At 37.3% G+C, this 25014-nt stretch overlaps 1 protein-coding gene across 2 annotated transcripts in view; it reads left to right on the forward strand.

Annotated features, from left to right (window-relative positions):
• TENM1 (teneurin transmembrane protein 1) overlaps nucleotides 1-25014 on the forward strand; it is a 476767-nt gene that overhangs the window by 351283 nt on the left and 100470 nt on the right. For both annotated transcript variants that reach the window (XM_075184364.1, XM_075184365.1), the window contains 2 exons: nucleotides 11551-11694; nucleotides 17127-17376. In XM_075184364.1, the coding sequence (XP_075040465.1) occupies nucleotides 11551-11694; nucleotides 17127-17376 (394 nt within the window). The remainder of the gene's footprint in view (nucleotides 1-11550; nucleotides 11695-17126; nucleotides 17377-25014) is intronic.

A 25014-nucleotide genomic window follows, 5' to 3' on the forward strand; every position in this document is an offset into this window, starting at 1 on the left:
TAAAAAACATTCAGAGCAATTTTCCAAAAGAAAACATATAATAAAATGGTCTAGAGAAATGGAAAATAAGAATTCAAATACTCTTTAAAAATATCCATAATGATACTTACAGTCCACTAATGTTTCTTTCTCTCTGTGAATGTAACCATGTGTGGTGACTATAGGGAAGTTTTACATCTGTTAACACCACTCCCCATACAAGACTGACAATGAGGAACAGAGCCGACGCTATCCTCATGCGAACCTAGGTCATCATCTAGGTTACAAAGGTTTAGGGGGCTCCTAAAACACTAAGAGGTAAATATATCAAGCTGCCAGTTTCCGGTGGGTTTGAAAGGTGGAGATGTTGCCTATAGCAACCAATTATATTCTAGCTATTATTCTGTAGATTGTACTAAATAAATGATAACTAGAATCTGATTGGTTGCTATGGGCAACATCCCCACTTTTCAAACCCGCCGGAAACTCACAGATTGATACATTTACCCTAAATGAGTGATCTAGCGTCACTAATTAAATTTTTTTATTTTCCTGGCAGCATCCCCGCTCTGAATGCCAGTAGCTAACATGGAGGAGCAGGAGCCAGCAGTGTCTTAGCTGTAAAGTTGCTGGCTGCTGCTCCTCCATGCCAGTGATAGACTTGGAGTCTGGCATTGGGCTATGATGTCACTGATCAGAGCCACATTCCAAGTCTGATGGGAGTTTAGAATGCCCCCCCCTTCCTGCTAAGGAAAGAAGCAGGGGGAACGGGTGCAGCGCTCGAGGAGTGGGGGTGCCTTGGGGCGCCCATAGACCTAGCACCCTCCTCTGCATCTGTATCGTAATATAAAATAATAATGAAGAAATGTAAGTATGTTTAAAGACCAAAGTAAATTACAACTAATTAGTTTCATTTCAATTAGTTTACATGTAATCCTTATGATAAACATTCAATTCTTGTGGTAAAACCAGCCTTGTGTTGTGCGTGTAACACACAAATTTGTACTGACACACCAGGTGGGAGCATAAGACTAAAAAGCTCCAAATTTGAGTTGTGAATGGTGATTTTTCACTCATCAACAAATAATGCATGTAGCTTACAGCATAGGAACAGATACAAAATTCTTTAGTGAACTAAATTGTGTATTGATTGTATTTAATGTAAATCATACCAGAGTCTCCGATTCTACATTTATATGGCAAAAGTGGCAAATACTTTGTGAGGTGAAACTACTGTAAATACTATGCAGGATACTTTTCTCCTATTTTATGCAGAAAAAGCATGTATTTGTCCTGCTCTTGCTTTCCCAATAATAGCTAATAGAGATATGGAGAGACAGCACCAGTGTTTCAGGTACAATTAATATGAATAAAGCAACCCATTCAAAGAATGGGGACAACTTAGCATGTAAGCTCCCTCCCTTAGGATGTAAGCTCATTTTAGCAGGGCCCTCTTCCCTCCCGTATCCATACCTGTTCTTCTGCTCCATCTTTACTGCATTAGCCTACTTGGAGCTTCTGAAGTGTTGGTATTTTTGTTTACTGTTCAGTAATGTTTTACCCTGTATAGTCTACTGTTTGTGCAGTGTACGGCGCTGCGGAACTCTTGTGGCGCCTAACAAATAAAGGATAATAATAATAATAATAATAACTTAGATCACACAACCAATATACTTAAATGATTATCCACTACAATCAAACCATGCTCATGCCAAGTGAGGCTTTGCCACATTCAGAGAGGACAAACTCCCTTTTGAAGAGGAACTTCAAGACTGCTGACTTGTATGAAGTTAAATTAGTAAATTTTGCATGTGTGCATTGTATATGCCACATTCTCAAGCTTAACCAATGCCCAACAGTGTAGGACTGGTAAGAACAGCACAATAATATCTTGTTAAGAAGACCTTCAGGCTCTTCTCCTGTGTCATCTGTTTCCCAATCTGTTTTATTCATTTATTTATTGCATGCATTCTTCCATTATGTAGCCCTCTTACAAGGGTCAAACCAGGAGCAGGACTGTAGTTACGTTTTCTCCTACCCCCTGGCCACTTTTTATGTTGTGCACCCTATCCTCAACCCTACCATCCACCACCATAGCAAACCTGACCGCCTTCTATCTGTATAACAAATAAATGGAAATCCTAGTCCAACCCATGATCAATTATTTAGAATATGTAAACAATAAATATTAATATACAAATTAAAAGCAATGATGAACTAGAAGAAACCACTCTGATTTCACTCTGAGAGAATAAATAACATTAGCTGTGCTATGCTCTAGGAAAAGGTAAGCAGCGTACACGCTATACTAGGCCAGGGCAGGGCCGTCTTTCCCATTGGGCACAATAGGCAGGTGCCCGGGGGAGGGAGCCGGATCGCCAGCTGACCGCAAGTTAAGTATTTTCTTCTTTTTTTTCAGGGTTTTTTTTTTTTGCTGCCTTCGACGGGTCCCCCTGGGCTGCAGGGCCCATATATATAATCATTTTAATTTTTTTTGTATATATAGAGGCCCCGGAGCACTGCTGTGCCCGGGGGCCCAAGATGTTCTTAAGAGGGCCCTGGGCCAGGGTTCATATCAGATATTTACTGGGGATAATTTAGAAGTAAAGGGAGGTTGGCTCTGCACTAGGTCAGTGACCATCCTCAATGGTCACATTGCCAAAATAATGTGCACCAAGGATGACGGGTGCTTCTTACAACATACGTAGATACATTTGAGGAAAACAAGGTTGAACAAAAGAGCACTCCGGTCATTTTTCAAAGAGTACTTTTAAAATTAATCTTTATTAATGATTTGTTAAAAAGCATTCAAAAAAGTACTGTAAATAGGCAAATTATTTTAAAAACAGGTGAGAGAAAGAAAATAAATATTAAGCGAATTAAAATGTAGACCCTGGGACGGGACTGGTCTATTAAAGTCAAAATTGACTAGTACATGGGACAACAGTCTAATTCATAGTGATAACGCTTGGAATGGTGCAGAAATAATCATTATGACTCCTGGTATCTTAACGTAGGAATGATCCCTATTATTGGAAATATTATGAAGTCATAAGCTTCTCATCTTGGTATTTGGCATAGTATTGCCCATTTCCAATTGTTAATTGTGGTACTCAGTGTGTGTGAGAGAGATTAAATGTGCAGCATATATAGAGGTCCCTGATAATTGTTATGCATGTGGGTTAATTTAAACAGTATAATGGGGATTATACTTCATCCACCATTCTATTCTGAGAAATGTGAGATGTCTTCAAATTGCTCTAAATTGCTTTCAAATATGCAATATTGATAATTATAGATTACTACCTTCATGCATGCAGGGATGGTTCTAAACCAGTGCTATTAGTGCTTCATCATTTTACTTTAGTATACCATAGCAACATCTGACAAAAAGGTCTAAAAGCACTGAAGGAACTTTGTGAAAACCAATACGTGTCATTCTCAAAACCTTTGGCCATGACTGTACATGTATCTCTTCTGCAAAATATAGATTGGTTTATATGTAAATATTAGAAAGGTGTGCATTTCTGTGTGTGTCTCTCCTGATGTCTGCCACATTCCAGCAATGTTGTCCTAACTCCAGCAGTGACAGGCTTTTTTTTAATCCAAGACGTTTGTTGTCCTTGGGCAAAGGAGAGGATCAACAGACTGGAGCAGTCAACGGATCAGGTGGATCAGGTGGAATGACAGACCCCAGGCAAACAACTTTCTAGATTAATGTTAAACCTACTGAATAACACATAAAACTGAAAATTTTGAAATAGAAAAAATGAACTAGACTTTAATGCACTGCAAATAGTGCAAGGTGAAAACATATATTGAATGAAATGCATTATTTATTGAAATTATTACGCTTAAGCTATAAAACTGTGATGGACCATAAAAACTCCAATGGGATGATGACAAACAAAATAAGAGAATACAGGGAATTGCAAAGCCAGATTTTAACACTTCATCATTGATTGCTACAAAACTGGTGTTTTAGCAGTCATATGTTAAACCTGAATGCGCTTTGTAGGCATGATGCTATTTTCGGATAGTTTTATGATTAAAATGACCGCCAGCCCTCTATCACTTCTTTATTTGCAATTCAATTCTTTTAGCCTCTTCCTTTTGACATGAAGGCTGTCATGCAGCTATTTATAAAAGACAGGTTATTTGAGGATTGCACTTAGAAACAGCAACATTCTTCATTATTCTTGTACTGTGTCATATTTAAAGTCTGGAGCTGGCAGATTTATTACCTTCTTTAATTACAAATTCCTTTAATCATTTATCTCCTTATAAGTTTCTTTAATGAGCAGCTTCTAAAGGTGGAATATGTTCTATTAAAATCATAACCAGTTTCTAATATATTCAAGAAGACTTATGTTTAAGAATAAATTTTACTTTAATTATATTACTTGTCAACAGGATTTAGAAAGTGATGACTGCTTGATATGTATATTTTTATTAGTGATGTTAGGTCTACAACATTATCAAACTCATTAACCTGCTCATTTCACTGCAGAGTGCAGTGTTTGTTGGCTATAGCACAAGTAGCACATCTGAGTTGCAGATGTTGCTTAGTTACGCTAAGTAAGCATGTTAGAGTGTTAATTTGGACACAGGGGTACTACTGTAGACTAAATAATACTTTACTTATTCAATGTAGCAAACATGACATCTATATGGAGAAACATGTATATAGGCAGAATAACCTATGTTCGAGTGTTTTACTGATCATCTATTAAACATAGAAAGCCTTGTAAAAAAAACATGGCTGGCATTAAGGCAATTGCCCTAAAACCTACTGGGAGACCCCACATCTTGGACCTTTTTCCTTTTTCATTTACTGAAGTATATTCGGTGCTGCCTGCCCCACAGACAAGAACTGGGCTAAGGACTTAGATTGAATTTAGGTCACAGCAGTGACAGCCACACAGAGTGTAGGCTGAATTATAGGACTACAAACACCAAAAAGTCTTTTCTGATTCACTGTTGCAGGCAAGCTTCTTAGCAATTTACAGTGTCATTACATGACAGGTATCATTCATCCAATCCCAGTGGGTTTTCGCACCCTAGTGGAGGGAAAGGAACTGCCCACTGTCTCCTTTGACTAATCTCTCTACTGACACACTGCAAGCACTGTCACAGTGATCAAGTAAATGCATTTAATAAAATATTTGTACATTTATTAATCATATTAAAGGAGGGGAAAAAACTCTCACCTTCCCTTTAAGCAAAGCAAGCAAAGAAGCAATGATGAAAGACTTATTAGAAGTAGCAAACAGATGTACCAGTCAGTTTCATACATTTATACTCTGTTTTATACATTTCTTAATCTATATTAAGTGTGTCTGATAAGTTTTGGTGTTTGTGGCTTTCTGGAGTATGTTGTTTTAGTAGTATGTTTTATATTAAAATGGATCAAAAAGGCAGCAAGACTATACACATTTCTGTTTAGTTATCAATAGTTTGGTGACTGAGGGTTACTTCCGTGTTCAACAACAGATGATTTCAAGGATTAAACCCTGTTGCTAATAATTTATCTCAGGAGGTTTTTGTACTTGGTCCCCATCTTTTTAATTGCGATTGGGATGTACTAGTTTCTTGTTCTTTGTGCAAGTTCTTCATGCAGATAATAATTATTTATTTATCAAGTATAAACACGTTCGGTAGCACTGGCCAGAGTAAGTAATACGTACAGGACATAGAGCTTGTTTCTTTGCTTGTGCAAAGTCACTATCATAGTACTAATTATATTTATCTGTATGCTGGGTGCAAATCTCAGTATATGTGCTTATTTTACATGCATACTCAGCTACACAGTACCACTTCTCTTTTATGTATGCTGACTGGGTGTAATTCTCAATATCTACTCATATGCAGTATTAACAGACAAATAAATGGTGCCACTACTCTTGTTCAGTACAGTGGGTGTGGGTTTTGACACACAAGTGTCCCTTCCTTTACCTCTGCCCTGGGCCCCAATACATCTAAAGTTGGCTTTGCTAAAATAGGGTATTTTTTTTTCCATTTCCAGAGGAGGTGACGGTTGTTGGGTTTTGACTTATATTTTCAATTGGATTTCTTTTGCCCTTACCAGGTGCACTTCCTCTAGGAAACCACAATTTTCAGCACAGTTTTGTTTCCCTATGTCTCCTCACTCGTAATTTATTTAATATATAATTGAGGCTCAGCAGAGCTGTGTTTTAGCAGGAAGATGCAAAAGTTTAATAGACGTGATAGTCCTATACTAATATTAGACTAGACTTAAAAGTGGATTGTTTCCTTTTTCAATCATGCAGATTTCCACCTGGATCCGCAATCTCACATGGTTGTTGTGAAGATGTGGGAGTGTGCACCTAAGCATGAGCTGGATGGCAAACAGGTGCACGTGGTGAAAAGTGCTACTGTGATGAGTTTTCTGCTTTGTAAATGACCCCCAGAGGAGGTTTTTATTTCTAATAGCAGATTTTATTTCTAATAGCAAATATGGCAAGAATAGGAAAAGGGCTGAGACTATCATTCATGACTATTCATTACTTGCTGAGATTCATTTATCACAAAAGTTTCTTGCAGTAAACTTGTGTGAGGTGGTGAGGGTAGACTAGAACCAACCTGTATCCTGTCAGATCATTAGAAACTGCTAAAAAAATATTTCCCTGCATCATCTTTTTAAATACTCTCATGGTCTTCTTAAATATTTTCTCATAAAGAATAACTCCACCCACACTTAATATTTAATATTGAGTATACTTCAAAAAGTAAAAAAAAAACACAGAGATTTACTTGGCAGAGATTTTCTCATTTACTGGTATCCACAATGCCGTCAGCAGTACCAAATCACTTTGCTCTATATCCCTACCGCTCAGTCTGTGTCAGATAGGTGATGTGGGTGTCAATGCCTATCCCCAGCGCCGTTAGTAGGGTCCTTGGCGCCCTAGGCACAGTGTGAAAATCGCCGCCCCCCCCTTTGAAAATCGCTGCCCCCCCTTTAAAAATCGCCCCTGCGCTTCCCTCCCCACCCCTTCCCATGTCTTTCTTTAACTTACCTGTATGAATATATACCTGTCGGGCCGTGATGATGACATCATCACGGCCTGTCACTGTCAGTGAGCGGAGGGGAGAAGACAGAGCAGAGAGGAGCAGCTTCATGCAGGTAAGATTCAATAGCCCCTTCCCTCCTCTCCTCCCTGTGGATTTCCGTTTTTTTTTTATTTCGAGGCGCCCTGCAGAGCCCGGCGCCCTAGGCAATTGCCTAACCTTGCCTAATGGGAGCGCCGGGCCTGCCTATCCCCTATGAACTTCCAATTCACATGAATGATAAGGACATTGGGGAGGATTATTCAGGTCATTCACCTGTTTGAAACAAATTTCTGCAAATAATATATATCAGTTCCTTGCACTTAATACATTCAATACCATTGATTTCCGATTTTTCTTTTCTCTTTGATCCAAACCTTGTTTAGATTAGCTTCCCTAATATCCATTTAATGAACTATTCTAATTTAATTTATTATTCCAATTATATCTTACCTCATTTATTCATTCTCCCTTCATTTCCATGGACCAGGCTTATTTAAAACAAATAATACATTAGCATTTAACCTTTCCAGACCACTCCCCCCACTTCCAACTTTCAATTTCACATATTAGTCACTCACCTTATTATTCTTACTCTAAAATTCTCATTTTAGCTTTATCCTAGCTGTCTCCTAGCATACTTAGTATTTGTTTATATATTAGTAGTTCTGAAATGTTTATCAACGGGGCTCAAACACTTGTTACCAGAAACAACCATGCCTCATCCATATCCTAAGTTATTTCACCACTGAGTAGTGTGAGAAAAAAAACCCCCATAGGTGCTCAACCTGTGGATCGTGAACCCAGTTGGCTACCCGTATTTCTTTTTGAGGTTTTGTTAACTGAGAAATGTACACAAATGCTACATGATTCCTTTGTTATGACAGAAAAACTAAAATGCAATTAATAATTTGTAATTTTTTTTTGCCTTTCTGTCTTTCCCTTTCCCTTTGTTGAGTTCTTGAAATTAGCTTTTGTATTTCTTCCTAATCAATGCAAGAGTACAGTATCTGATATGAAGTCTAGCCTCACCATTGGGGCCAGCTTCACAGTTTCAGAACCACTGCGGTATATTATTCGTTTTATGTAAAGCAATATGCACTGTATCCAAGCCCTATATTGAACACTCATTCCCTCTAAATCTCGGTCCTCTCTAGACTCTTTTGTGATACTATTTCATGTCTTTATAGCTGCATTGTAAGGGCTTCTTTGGTTAAGGCTCCTTGATTTGGATGTTGTTTTCCTTTCTGATCACTTTTTAAAAGCAATCAAAATAGTCTTTGACCTCAAGCCTCTCCATTCCTCTTCAGGGGGTGGGGGTGAGTTGAACATACAAGTTGCCAATTTAAATATGTGCAAAAATTAATCTGCATACTTATGTTTTCCACTTATGGTATGTGCAACCTTAACTCTAGAATATAGGTACACCCAGACCACATATAAGGCAGCAATCATCATCATCAACTCCAAAACCGAACCCATTTTTTGTGTAGGTGAAGAAATTATGGTACATCTTTCAAAGATATGTGTAACCCAAAATAAGATGCACCTCAATGGGACATGCTTATCTTAGTCTGCATGTCCTTACTGTACTGCACTTGCACATGAACTCCCCTGATCCACCTTTTGAAGAGCAAACGGCCTTGATGGTTGGATATGGCAGCTGAAAATACTGGTGCAAGTTTTGGGTGAAAAATTTTATGTGATGTGCAAAATTCTAATGCTAAAATGCATCCAACTCTACGAGTAAACATGTGAAACTGCAAGTCCCAGCATACTGTGATTTCACAACATCTGGAGAGCCGCAGATTGGCCAGACCTGCATTAGCTAATGAGTACTTGTTTACTTTTGGAATTTTCAATATACCTCCTTTCAAAATAAATCTGAATACGGACATGTTCCTAACTGACAACTGAAATAAAAATAATATCACTTGGGCATACAACTTGTGCAACCAAATTTTTGATCGACAAAACCCTGTACACTATGTATGGCTATAAAAGCACAGAAGGCGCCTGTTCCCTTCAGATGAATGCTTAATCGTTATTCTTATATACCACAAAATGAATTGATGGTTTATGAAATCAGAAAATGAACGGTAGTCAAGTTATTAATAGAGGATTTGGAAATAAGCCATGAAAAGAATCAATACTTTTTTTTTCAAGTTAATTTAATCTGGCTGCCTTTTCTGCTAGAGAACAGTCTGATTTCATTTTGAGACTTTGTTTTCTGCCACCTCCTGAGCATTCTTACAATATGTTTATTGCTCATTTCAATGTTATCAGCTTAAAAAGCTTTTCTGGGCCTAACTACATTTAAAGTTCAGAAATAGGTTTTGTATGCAGATGAGGAATAGGATGCATTTTATGGATGACTGCAGAAAATGTTTTAAATCTCAGTTCTTCGGCCTTAACAAGTTTAACTGCTAACCTCTCTTATGTTTATAGATAATATAATACATAAATGATGCTCATATTTGTGAAAATATGTCTGTATACTTTAAACTGTGAGATCTGATGTCACTGTTTATTATTGTCATCACTTCAGTGTTCATCAGAAAATCGTATGTATTATATGGAATAATGCACTATATATTAGTATGAACATGGGCAGCATGGTGGCTTAGTGGTTAGCACCTCTGCCTCACGGCACTGGGGTCATGAGTTAGTTTCCCGACCATGGCCATGTGTGGAGTTTCTATGTTCTCCCTGTGTTTGCATGGGTTTTCACCGGGTGCTCCGGTTTCCTCACACACTCCAAAGAATCTGAAATGTCAGACTCACATATAGCATTCATGAACATCCTTTGCAAGTATAGCAGCCAGCATCCTGTTGCACAAGGGATCACTAAAGCCATGACAGCTATGTTAGTATTGAATATACATCCAATTGCCACCAGTAATGCATCATGTCTTAGCAGACTAGTTGAGATCATGTGTCTATGCTACCAAATTCCATCTCTATTCACTTGGCACAGTGGCTAAGTAGTTAGCACTTCTGCCTCACAGCACTGGGATCATGAGTTCAATTCCCAATCATGGGCTTATCTGTGTGGAGTTTGTATGTTCTCCCCGTGTTTGCATGGGTTTCCTCAGGGTGCTCCAGTTTCCTCCCACACTCCAAAAACATACTAGTAGGTTCATTGGCTGCTATCAAGTTGACCCTAGTCTCTCTCTCTGTCTGAGTGTGTGTTAGGAAATTTAGACTGTAAGCCGTAATAGGGCAGGGACTAATGTGAATGAGTTATCTATACAGTGCTGCGGAATTACTGGCGCTATATAAATAAATGGTGATGATGATGATGATTTCTCCCAAATAGCAATTCCTCAGTTGTTCCCGGAGGTTAACTAAGAGTCCTAGAAAATGCCATTGTACCAACTGTCCATTTAACTATGGATATGTGGACAAGCGGTACTGGTCAAACAAAAGACTACATAACTGTGACAGCTCACTGGGTAGGTGTATCACTTTCAGCAGTGTCTGTAGCATCAGTATCATCCTCCTCATCCCTCCAGTATATTAGTGCTAGCACACAATGCCAGGACATTCACAGCACCCTGTCCTTTGGCTGCCTATTAGTACAGATGTGATAGTGCCCCTCTTACAATTGCTTTCAGATTGAAACACTTGGGACTTTACAAGCAAATAGAATATTTATTTCTTGGGGGAGGGGGAGTTGATCTGAGTCAAACAGCACCCTGTTGTTTCTTCACTAAATAGTTCAGATGTCACTGATACCGACTCTTGCAACTGCCTTCATTTCTTCTCCGAATGTGCACCACTCATCTCTATTAATAATAATTATAATATCCAAAAAAAAACAATTTTCACTGATATCTGTGGTCCTCATCGACATATTAAACAATTTATTCATAAGCTGCAATACTCATATATGCATGCTTGCTTTTACTGATTACTTTATGCTTTAATGTTCTTAAAGCAGGTGGGAATTGTTTAGCATGTCTTGTGTTTTGACAAAACTCACTTAAAAAGACTGAAACAAGTTAACAAGTGTAAAAACAAGCAATATAGGAAAATAGAACCAGCAGAGACATCCAATAAAAAGGATAATCATTTAATGACTACTGGACTGTCTCATTGCTAAGGAATAGCCAAACTAGACTGTAAGCTTGCATTGTAATGGTAAGGAATGCTCTGTTCCTAAGTTACTCTTTGAGCTTTCAGCATTTCATAAACTGAAATATGACTTTGTCTGTGCTGTAGGCAAACAGTAATAGAGGCAATTTAACTTGGCTTCTTTTTCATTTCAAGACAACATGTCAGCTAGGTAAAAAACAAAGAAAAATATTTGAAATTCTTCATAAAGATAAACAAACCTCATTGATTTTTTTTATACTTACAAATATATAACTGTCCTTGGTAGTCGTCATATCTGAACTGCGACAATCTAGTTACATGTTCATCAGAACACATTGTATGAAATAAACAAGTGCAGAGCAAGCAGACAAATTACTTACATATCATACTTGTCTTGTATGGCAGTGTCGGTTGGATATGAATATGAATCGTGCCCAGATCTTGTACTATGGGAAAAGAGGACAGTCACCTTGCAAGGATTTGAGATGGATGCCTCAAATCTTGGTGGATGGTCCTTTAACAAACATCACATATTAAATCCTCAAAATGGTAAGTGTAACTTGCAGTAAATGTGTAATGTGAAGAGATTTTATGTTAAATCAAGTTTTTTGGCAGAATAAGGAGTTTTCCATACGTGTAAAGGTCTGACAATATTGGAGTCCTACTTCTGCTTCACCATGCCGTTCTGTGTTTTTAAATTTGCGTTTTCTTCAATTTATAGTCTATGTATAGAGCTGGAGCGATGATGTTCCTTTCAGTCTGCTGTTTGGGATGGTTGCAGTAGGACTGGGAACATTTATGGGCAAATGCTGTTAGTATTAGTTCAACGTGTAACATTTAACAGCCAAATTCAAAGTGAGGTGAATTTTGATGAAGAAAGAGGTCATTAAAGAATTGTTTAGTTAAGTATAAACTTTTCAGTTATTTCATGTACATTGTTTAACTCTTTGGCTTAACATGTTCTTTAATATCCAAATTTCATAGGATGAACCGTATCTTCAATCTGGTAAAAAAAATACTTAAAAAAAGGCTTGCTAATAAAACATCACATTTCATGGGTGTTTGAGTATTGTCTAAAATGGCATTGTCTAGGATGAAAAAAAAACTTGTGTGAAGTAGAATGCAACATTCAGAGACATGATATTGAAATCAAAAGTGTGTCACAGCAGGTTATAGTCACTGTTAATTGTGCCTTTCAGTCATGAAACATTGGGATTAACTATCACCTTCCTGATATTCCCTATTCTCTTATTTTAATTCTAAAGACACCTCTGTATTTTTACAGCCGTTTGAAAGGAACTCCCTGCAGTGGAGTTTACTTGGTCAGAGAGGGCTGTATATTACAGTGTATCACCTGGAAAAACACTATGTAATGGGCTCACATACATTTTTATTTCTATATTGTGGAACAGTAAATGAGAAGTTAGAACAGAAAATTATACAATAAAATAGTCCATATAAAAAGATGTGGTTTGTTAAATGTTCCTCTTCTTTTCATTGGTTGGTGAAAAACTTGAATAATGATGACTATATCAATGACCCAATAATCAATTTAAAGGGAATAATATGAACTAATTTTTGATCACCTATAATCTTGCAATAAAAACTGATCTTATTTTACTGTTATATTTTTATAAGTGAAGTACACAACTAGGTTTATAGGACTAATGTTACAAAGCCACTTTGAACCATTCACATTAGAATAGAAAAACTTGGTCCTAAGTGAGATAACGTTGTTCAGTTGAAGATTGATTTTCCTATCTGAGCCCAATGTAAATGTGGGTTAAAGTCTTTATTTTCTTACATGTTAAATGTTATGCAAAAGTCCCAAATTGTTTTCAGTTTACTCAGCAGTTTCAGTGGACATTAGAGGTGCAGTTTTCGGACGGATAATGATATTACAACCACTACAGAAAGGGAAGGGCTGGAAGATGTTAGCCTAAGCGGCAAGACTCAACTCAGAAGCCTATTAGAAACATTTTAAAGGGAAAAAATGCAGGTGGCCCAGTAACCCAGCCCACGGAAGCCCACTACAGGCCTGGCCCTGGAGGCAGATGCCCCCCTGACCCCCAGCCCAGCCTGGCCCTGACTACAGATGATGTTGGTAGTAGCAAACTGTCTATTTCTCCTATGGCTGCCAGAACAAATGGAACATCTCAGCAGTTTGGAGTGTTATAATTAGGATAAGTCCTTGACAGCTACGGTTCCCTATCGAATGAATAAAGTAATTAAAGTACCTTGTAATTGTTAAATTGGATATAAATGTATAAATCTGAAAAATTAGTGCTCAAGGGACAAGGTCTCACCAAGTTTAGCATGCATCTTAACTTTCCTTATAGTACTTTTAAGACATCAATGTATCAGGTCTTTATAAAACTTCCTTGGGGACAGTAATGTGCCCTTGTCAGTCTATTTTTTTTAAAACACAAAAGCCTTTACTACAATGCTGCCTACAATAATTTTATGAGTTACATTAATTCTCAGTTAGCTGCCGTTTTTTTCTGAATCTGTAAAATGGTTTTTCAAGAAAGTGTCAAGTTGGTATTTAATGAACCTCTCAAAAGTGAGAGATTTTATAGTCAAGTATTGCAGCCATTTGATTAGGTCACTGTCAAGTGTACTATACATTCACCTTTCTCCACTGCATGTGAGGACTATTTTTTCATTGCTAAAAGACTGTCTTATAGTAATGCTATAACTTAGTTTCATGTTATTAGCTGCAATTCCTGCAACTATAAATTGTTATTAATATAATATATTCATAATGTTGAAAGATATGACCTTCATCCGTCTGCCCCAAAGTAGATGTTCGTACTTGGAGTGGTTCCATTTTATAGTTTTAGAGAAAACATATATAATATTTTGACAGCATAAGAGTTATCTTTCTGCGTGTGTTATTTCGGTTTCACAGAATAGTTTATGTCACTTCTGGTGATCATATAAATTAATACGGTAGTTGTAGGTCCACCATTTGGGTATTTGATCGTAATTTACCATTAGTTATGTGCCTGTTAATTGACACTTAAAGCATTACTATCATTTACGTCCTAGGATTATTGGTGCTTTTCTCCAGGCAAAGCCATTTCACCCTTTAACTTTATATGCTTAGCTACAGATTACATATTTGCACTGTAGATGATATTGCTGCTTCATTTGTAGGAAGATTATAAACTGTAAAATGTATGCCCCAAAACCAGGCTACACTTCAGAATGGGGTCATTTTGCTTTTGATGTGGTCCATGTTTAAAGATGTATGGCAGATAATGCCAAAATTACAGTACTAACAGTAGGAATTTTAACAAGACCAATATCAATATTATTAAGGTTGTCAGGACTGTACATCAAGTTGAAATGCTTCTACGGATGAGCAAAGTTTTCAAAACTGTCGCACAGAATATTTGCCACATTCTGCATTTGACGGAGGAAATGATTTCTCTGGCACAATTTGGCCTTAAGCATTCATGATAGAATTCTCATGTCATTTTGTTCTACCTAGAATTCATCCCCACCCAGAAGATTGAAATGACCCTTATTTTTCCTGCTCAATTTATAGTTTCTGAATTATAGTAAATGTATTTACAGTGCTGAATGGACATTCAGCAGAATATAAAATCAAAAAAGGCTGCAAAATTGGGTTTTTTTTGTGCAAAATTTCACTTAAACTTCGCACATCTCTACTCTAGATCCAGTAATTCCATCTCCTTTACTGTACTATAAAGTGTAAAGTGCTCATGATGTCTTGTGAATAGTTTAGCTGATTTTTTGCCAAAAGTAAATTGTGCACTTCCAGCAAAATGGAGACACCCAGAGTACCCTATTTGTTAGTTACATAATATACCCACGGGGGGTATATTAACTAAACTTCAGGTTTGAAAATGTGGAGATGTTGCCTATAGCAACCAATCAGATTCTAGCTGTCATTTAGTAGAATGTAATAAATAAATGAGAACAATAATCTGATTGGTTGCTATAGGCAACAACTCCACTTTTCAAACCCGTAGTTTAGTAAATATATCCCCTGATGTTGTACAGTTACTGGTATTTAAACAAATGGCCATTAGGCCATCTCTTTTGAAAATACATGAGCTAGAACATTATTTACTTCTTCCATCTTTACATTCAACACAGTTCCCTTAGTTCCCTTGGTTACTGCTGCTTAGTTACTTGGCACAAGAGCTGACAATCTCCCATAGTGGACTGTCACTATCTCTCACTTCTTTTCAAATGCACAATTGCAGTACCCCATGTTTATATATTTACAAAATAGACCCCACATACATTTGTTGCATAAAACATTTTAAAATTGTTCCATGGCGTATTTATAATTTAGCTGTGAAATTAAAATGGGAATGAACAACATCTATAATTCTCAGATGTCGATGCTTAATATCATTGCACCAATGCAGTGCTGTACAACCAGAAATCATGATACATACACTTCAGTCCATGTAACAGCTAATTCATTCAACAGGGAAATAACTTATGAGTAGCTCAGGGGGAACCCACACAAGCATAGGGAGAACATACATGCACCCAAAAGTTTCAAGGCTGTGCCACTGTGATGCTATACATATATATATCTATAATATAAATGCCTAGTGGCGTGTGTTAGTCTGTGTGTGTGTGTGTGTGTGTGTGTGTGTGTGTGTGTGTAAAAAATAAAACCAAGCTGCAGCGCCACCTGCTGGGCGGAGTTATACACTGACCTACTAAATTCTTAGTGTTTGTGGAGAAAAAAATTCAGAAAGGGCTGAAATTTGGTATACTAAGATGTTTTTAATTTGTTAATTTAATTTGTTAATTGTTAAAAGTGTTTATAAAGATTTTAAAAAAAAATATATATATTTCTTGAAGGAGAAGTGACAGTTGGGAGTGGTTGGTGGTTGCCAGGGGTGACAGTGGGGAGTGGTTGGTGGTTGCCGGGGGTGACAGAGTGAGAGGAGTGTGATACTCAGGACCGCTGAGAGAGATCCCTGTGTCTGGATAGACATCTGGATAGATGTGGCGATGAAATTGAAGGATGAGGTGATGGAGAAGAATGATGAGGTGGTGACATGTGGACAAAACCACGTTAAAAAAGGGCGCTTACGTCGGGAAGTAACGCTCTTCTCCTGAGGAGGCCTGGGCTATGGCCCAAATGCATGACAAGAACCTTTTTAACACCTTAAGTAGCTTGATTTGACTAGAATGCATGAGTATCATGCACGGGTTAACTTGTATATATATATATATATATATATATATATATATATATATATATATATATATATATTATATGGACAAAAGTATTTGGCCACACCTGTTAATTATTAAATTGAGGTGTTTCAGTCAGACCTGTTGCCAGAGGTGTATATAATCAAGCGCCTAGCCATGCAGTCTCCATTTGCAACCATTTTTGATGCAAGTTAGGTCATTCAAGCATGGTACAGTGATAGGATGCCACCTTTGCCACAAGACGATTCGTGAAATTTCACCCTTGCTGGTTATTCCATGGTCATCGGATGGAGTGCACACCGAAACTAGACTGTGGAGAAATGGAAACGTGTTCTGTGGAGTGACGAGTCACACTTCTCTGTTTGGCAGTCAGATGGGTGGGTCTGGGTCTGGCAGTTGCAGGGAGAACGTTACCTGCCTGACTGTATTATGTCAACTGGGAAGTTTGGTGGAGGAGGGATAATAGTATGGGACTGTTCATGTTAAAGGCATGCAAGATTGTGGCGTCAAATGTCAATCTAAATGAAAGACAGTTCATATATTTAATTTGTTATTATTTCATATGCATTGCATATATAAATAATTGTGCAATTTTTGAGAATAGAACAGATATGTATTGCCTATCTGTTTATATGTGCAGCTTAAGAAAAAAATAAAACATCCCACTCAAGTTCTTCTTTACTTTGATTCAGGTGAGAGGAGTGAGTTTATTGCATTTTGTGAATAATGGCCTATGTAGCCAATGATTTTTGTTTTATTTTTCTTAGGAATATTGCATAAAGGAGATGGAGAAAATATATTCATATCTCAGCAACCCCCTGTGATCTCTACACTGATGGGGAACGGTCAACAGAGAACACTCTCCTGCTCCACTTGCAGTGGACCAGTGCATAACAACAAACTGTTTGCTCCTGTTGCCATGGCGACTGGACCTGATGGTAGTATCTACATTGGAGATTTCAACTTTGTAAGACGGATACACCCAAATGGAAATGTCATCAGCATTTTAGAGCTTAGGTAAGGATATTAAATGTCATGTGTATTTAAGAGCTTAGGTATGAATAGGTTTCTGAGATTTACACAAAAAGACATGACAAATCACTGTTTTTTTTAACTAAGCATTGCAAATATTTGTCTCTAGCTAATTGTCACCTTAGTTTTCATTACAAATGTGAGGATTAATGTGTGAAAACTGACACTATTATTAAGTAGCATTGGCTGCTTAATTATTAACCTACTTTTTCACTAATACATGCTTATACCAGGAATATACTGCTAATCTGTATTAAAAATAGTGAGTTCTGGAACTTGATGTCACTTCTGGTCATTTCAAGCAGAAGTCAAGATTTGTATTATCAGAAGTCTCCTTTTTACCGAAACCTGTCTTGTTTTTCGAAATTATGTCTTATTTGCCAGAACATGCCCAATGTTATGTATCAGAGATGGAACATTGATTTTTTATTCTACTTTTCATTATTATTTTTTTTATGTTTTTCTTACTGTGCAGAAAGAATGTGATCCATTTCCCCCCTGCATCTCTGCAGCAATAGGTCAACCTAGTGCTACCAACCATGCCAAATAGCAATAGATCACTATCATCAACAATCTCTATTAATGCCTGGCTCCATCCCTGACAACCTTCATTGTTACTAGGCATGGAAGAATGGCAGCATATTGCTACCATCTTTCCATGTTATTTCTGAAAAGCTGCTAGGGCTTCATTGAAGTCTGATGCACTGTTTATATACCTTAGGCAGTTGAGAAGGGTTAATAATATCCCCCACCTTCCAATTTTCTCCCCTATTCGTCAAAGAACTGATTTTCACTAAAAGCACAAATGTAACTGAAAAAATACAGCGCAACTTGGCGCTTGTTACACAACATTAACAGGTTAATTTATGCACTTGGCTGTTGTGCGATAGAGTGTCTGTGCTATAGTGTCCTCCACATAATTAACCAAGAAAAAGTGGTACTTATCCATTCTTTGCCATGGAGCACTGGGTGGAAACCAAAGAAAATATATTTATCAAAATTAGATATTAAATAATAAAGTAATGAGGAATACAACATATAAAAAAGTAATAAAAAACAGCTCCTTGTCCTTCCAGGTATGACAAAATCACAGACACTCTGGATCTTGTTTATAAAGCACACTGGACACGCACCTTGAAACGCTTTGGTTTTGCACAGTGCGCCTAGATGGCCCGCCCAGCTCACTTCAAAGTGCACACTTACTTTCCAGTCTTTGGAGATGCTTAAACAAACTAGAAATGTGGCTATCAGGGAGATGGAAAAACCCAAAGTAACATACTGTACAATAGTGTAAATGTTACATTGAAGGTCCAAACTCTGACCACTTTAGAACTATCTCTTTCATTTCATTAACATTTTATGTTTTTCTCCTGATTACTCCTCCTCTTTAGCCTCATTCAGACTTAAAATTTATCATGAGAGTAAGGGAGTATTGGGACTGTCTTTATTACTTGTGATATTTTGTGTGTTTAAATCTGTGTAGTTGAATTGCCGGAAGTTGGCTTAAAAATGCTCTATCGGGCAAAAATCAACTGTTTTGGGGGAGTGAAAATGGCAAAGCAAGAAGTAACCCTAAAAACAAACTCTCACCTTACTTTTTTCTCGCTTTTTTCACTCTGCAAAATTAAATCTCATTACATTGGCAATATTCCGCAAAATTAGGTGCACTGTTACTCAGCAATGGATGCCCTCGCTCTATCCAACTCATTGGCGGTTCAGACTTGTGCTCCCCCATCATACTCCACAAACCAGTACACTTTGATAGCAGTCTTGCACTGCAGCACAAATCGTGGAACATGACGTTACCACAGTTGATTTTGCACAGCAACCCAGCCATTTTTGCTTTCTAAATTACCTGTTCAATGCATATTCTCTATTCCACTATGCCCAGGATCATGGTGTTTTTTTAACATGCGTTGTAATTTTAGGATCAGCACCAGACCTAGAAACAGCCCTCTTGATAGAAGTCAGTATAAAATGTTAGTTTGACTTAATAATTCCAATCAAAGTAAAACAAAAATCCTCACCAATTCCCTCTAATTAGTACTAGTATTATTTTATTCTGGAGATACAGTCAGGAGACAACTAAGAATTGTACACTGAATTTGCATTCTAACTCAGCAACACATATATTCCAAATGGAGTATTCAACATAATCATAGAGTGGAACTTAATATTTCCAATTTCCCATCAATGCATGAATGGTTCATTTATGATATTAACATTTCTACAGTACCTAATTTTACGTGCTCAACATTTACCCAACTCAATCAGATTTCCGCCTCTGGTGAAATAGAACTTTCGCAAATACTCATGTGGATACACTGCACTTTCTCAACCAGAACAAACAGCAACATGAGATTACATTTCATGCAGCCTTGAGATTGTTTTTGAATAAATAAGTAAATGAATTTGAACTTGTACTAAGCAATGCAATTATTTGTTAATGACGAGACACTGTTATGGTTGCTGTAACACTAATTTAAAATGATTTGCAGTGCACCTTCAAAACAAGATGTTAAATCTAGAAAGTATATCCTGGGGCTATGTGTCAAAATAAGTAAAATTAGCATTTGTAACACTGTACACAGCAGAATAGAAAGTAATCAGTGCCCTGTCAACATATTACCTTTGTATTAGTGGTGTTAATGAAACACCAATGAAAACGCTATGGAATGTTACATGATTAGAGAGCACACTGAATTAGTTCTTAGTATGAGAGAGCAGTTAAGAAAATCTGTAATCTATGGCTAGTGACAAGGAAATAGTTCAGTTAGAGATTAAAGAACCACCAAATCTTAAATTCAAGATCTAATCTATGGCTATTGACAAGGAAATAGTTCAGTTAAAGGTTAAAGAACCACCAAATCTTAAATTCAAGATCTAATCTATGGCTATTGACAAGGATATAGTTCAGTTAAAGGTTAAAGAACCACCAAATCTTAAATTCAAGCTTCCTAATATAAAAAGAAGACTTGTCATCTCTCCAGGGGCCGGCTAGCATCTTTTAGCCTGGGAGGCAAACGCAAGCAAGTGACCCAAGCATTTCCACCAGTGCAGTCAACAGAAAAATGTCAGTGTGGCTTATATAGCCAATGAAATATATGAAAAATAGCTATGTCAAAGAGATATAATCATGCACAACACCTACCAGCCCTATCTAACAAAGCAGAGACTATTCTAGTGGCACCTATGCAATGCAGAGTGCATTCTATCAACCTCTACACAATACAAGGGACATTCTAATGGGCTATAAACAATACAAGGAGCATTCTAGTGACCTATATACAATACATACAGCATTCTAGTGACTGGTATTCAACACAGAGAATTACAGTAAAATATGTACAATACAGACACCATTCTAGCAACATCTATACAATACAGATATTATTTTAGTGATCAGTGAACAATACAGGGGGTATACTAGTGACCAACATAGAATACGCAGAGCCTTCTAGTGACCAGTTTACAATACCAAGAACATTCAAGTGACCTCTATACAGGCAGAGAGTGTTCCAGTGCAGTTTTCTAGTGACATATTTAAAATACACAGAGCATTCTATTATGATATGCTACTAATCAGCCTGTATACCAATCCTCAAATAAGCCATAATGTATTTTTTATTAAAAAAACAAACCAAATGACCTATATCTTAATACCTTTATTCTGTTAATAAAAAAAAACCTTGTGGAAGACATTCTTTCTGACACAGCTTGCGCTGCTTCTTTTATGGGGCGGATGTTCGACTTGGCCATTAGTTGCATAGCGTTGACCCCATTCAGTCTGAATATAAGTGGTTATAGTTTGTATACAAGTAATAATATAAAGATTATATCATTATTATATTCATTTAATATGGATGACCTCAGGGTAAAGAAACATTAGGCCAGAAAACAGACCCCATATCACAGTTGGTATTATAACGAATACCCCTTCCCACACTAAGCTCTGTAGCAATAAAAAAAAATTAGACTCCAGGGGCCTGATTCATCTTTGGACGTAAGTCCCATTGCATGCTGTATTGTGCGTGAAATTGCTAGGCACATACTCAGAAAGGGGCTTTATGCAGAACGCAAGTGCATGTAATTCAGGTTCAAATGCAAATGGCACTTCAGACTGCCTATGGGGGAGAGAAGGGGCGTATGCAAGTAGGGAATGTACATTAAGGGTGTGTCGAGGTTGAGCGTATGCACATTCATCCGATTCAAGTTCAGGGCACTTCTAAAGTGTGTGTTTTTTAGCCATAGCACTTGCATCAGCAACAGGGCAGGTGTAAGTGCCGATTGATATTGATGACGGATGGGTATGCACGCCAGAACATGTGTTTGCAATTAAGAGCAACTGTTAAAAAGCATTTTATCTACATTAGGCATTAAGAACAATAATTTTTTTTAAAAGTATTTTTATTATTGATTATCGTATTAAAATTATAGGTTCAATGTATTTAATATTTTTTCCCAGTGTGCATTGTGCCTATCCTGCAGTATGTTCTGTCTGTGTACACACGGCAAGTAACGTATAGTAAGAGTCTACCTTCATACACATATTTAAATGGAAACATTTCTTGATATCCTCTTGTACTTCAATATGGGCGTACGTGCGTGCAATTCCCGTACAACTTCGTGCTCCTTGATGAATCAGGCCACAGATCTCTGATGGCATTATAATGCAGATCCTACATCTCTTGAGGCATTATTAGCCAGAGTCCAATATGTGATTTATAAATGTCAGACCTCAGATGTCTGACGTCTTGATAATATAGAGCCCCCTCCCTAATCTCTGTAGAAATAAAAAATCAGAATCCAGCTCTCTCGTGGAATTATAATGCAGAGTCCTCTTCCTTATATCTGTTGGTGTAAAAATCAAACCTCAAATTTGTGGATGTGAACTAATTCAATTACCTACCGCTCCCGCGGTCCATCACATGCTGTACTGGCCATGTGACAGCATCCTGCACCTTTCTCTCCAGCCCAGCCTGTCCCTATAACTCTACAAGAACATTTTGGAGTTTCATGGTTTTGGCCTCCATTCCAAAAGCCTCCTCAATGCAGACTGTAGTTTCTCTCATTTGTTTACTAGTCCTTCTGGAGGCAGCTACCTATATGCAACCAACATTGTCCTCCATTTTACTTGTTGTTCACTGACTAGTCAGAGTTCACTAAACTTCAGTGACTGATTTCCTGCTGGTGTTTAATGATGGAACAGCAAACTGCATAACTAATGATCATGTTGGTTGCTTGTAATTAGCTGTGTATTTGGCAACAGGAGGGAGGAACAACTGAGGGTGAGTAACCATGAATGCTCTTCTTTTCATTTCACTGTATACTTGTTAGCATTGGAGGCTCTGCATTGTACACTGGTACCAAGATAGGATTGTGCATTACTTATTCATCACAAGAATTGGACTTTGATTAGTGCACGTGCATTACAGGGTTGCATTGTAGTGCGTTGTAGCTGTACGTTACATAGAACATGGAAAGTCATATCTACATCATTTGTGCCCATATTGTGACAGGGTCAAAGAACTTGCCATTTTTCTGGGTTTATCTCTTACAGAGGATATCATTTCTACAATAGAAACTCTCCTATTGGCATTATTTATCAAGAAAATATTAACATGGCAGCTGAATGATACTCAGGTACCAGTGATAGTGGCTGGCAATGGTAAGAGGAGTCTTACCACTTCTCCAAGACAGTCTTGGTGGATTTGCATATGTGTGGTGAAACTGGAAGCCTTGAATTGGGCTTTCAGTTCTACTTGTATTGATGTAAAAGCCTTTTATAGAGACAGGGAGAAGTCCTAAAAACAGTTTTTGCTAAAGATAGGGATTTTCCATGCAAACTAAATAGAGCCCTAAATCTGAGAATTGAGACCACTAGTTTGTACTCAATATGCATAAAATATCAAATAGTAAATATCTTTTTAATATACAGTATTTTTTTCATATAAAATCATCCTGTGTTTTAGGGACTGTATAAAAGACCATTGATTTCTAATTAGACCCCAGTGTATCAAAATGCAGGAATAAGTCCAGTCTCTGGGGATCTGCACATGGGCGAGCTGGCAAACATGTACCCGCAGCAGAACTGAAAGTTCAGACTTGACCACTTGTCAAACAAAATAATAATAATAAATAGTGTAAACAGAGAAAATGCAAAATTCAAAGAATAAATCAATTTTTCAATGATTTTCTTCTATAATCGCCATCCTGAGATCACGGCTATCGCTGACCATACCCCTTTGTTATATTAGGCAAGGGGGAAAAAAAGTCCTATCGCTGGCAAAACACGCATTTTCACTCTTTCACCCTTTAATAAATATGCCCTTTAATACTGTTAATTACTAAGTTTTATTAGTCTACTATGTTAAACACAAATGGGTACATTTGGAACAGGCTGTCAAAATCCCACACTTAAATAGTATATTTTGTACATTTGTCCAAATTACTGCAAAATTGTTCCAAAACACGGCATTGAATGTGCCAGAATTTCACTAAATTACTGGCACATGGAAAAATAAGAAAAACATTGTCTAAATCAGTCAAGCGTTCCGAGTTATTTCGCTCAAAAGAAAAGGAACATTTTTTGAGAAAGTTAGTATTAATGCTGAAATAAGACAAGTTCTGTTTGTCCTTTCATTTACCAATAACTAATCTTCTATTTATCCAGCAAAATGCCCAAAACCCCAATTTAATTCCATGGGACTTGAGGTTGTAAATAACTAACCTCAACAATGCTTTCAAAAATGGATTCTCACCTCCATGTACATGTATAATGGGAGTCTCACCCTTGGGCCTCTTTTTCTTTTGCACCAAAATCATAAATGAGGTCTTCACAGTACCTGATGTTCAAAGCCGAGTGCAGCTTATGTGGTCGCACCCAGCCGCATTATTCTGACACTCTATTTTGGCAACATAGGGAGATTTGAATGTCCAGAGCAAAGTGATATCATGCTGGGGTTTACACATCACATCTGACCATACAATGAGACTTGACAGAAAGAGAACCGTCAATAGTGCCAGGTCACGCTCTGCTGTGTGGATTAAAATCAATTGAATTCATCTTGCCTGGCTCAGACGTGCCCTTTTTAAACTAAATTTAATGTCACTTATGGCAGCAATTATGAGCATTTAATGGTGCTTATTCCCTAGCAAATAACCCTATAATCCAAAGTTTCCAACATGTTAAAATGGTTACACTGACATTTAGTGCTCAGAGAATGCACCGAAGCTGTTACTCCCGAATCCTGTCTCAACATAACCTAGATGCAATGCCCATCATATCATATCATATCATATTGCTGAGTTTAATTAGAACATATACGTTTTTAGCATTGTAAATACTTCCACTGAAGAAATACTAACCTAAAGTTCAGATAATAAGAAAAGCTTTGTAATATTTACATCTCACATGCAGAAAAGTGGGGATTTTTTTGTGCCATTGGCCAATATTGAATAGTAGGAATATACCCAGGTGCCAAACATTTACAGGTTCAAATCATTAGAACCTGGGATTGTCCTTGGAAATATGGGGCAGGTGACAACTATTAATAATTGTTATTCTTATTGATATCACACACAACTATATATAATCTTTACCACTGAAGCCTAAACCAAAAA

This window comes from Mixophyes fleayi, chromosome 9, assembly GCF_038048845.1.
Source record: "Mixophyes fleayi isolate aMixFle1 chromosome 9, aMixFle1.hap1, whole genome shotgun sequence".
NCBI lineage: Eukaryota > Metazoa > Chordata > Amphibia > Anura > Limnodynastidae > Mixophyes > Mixophyes fleayi.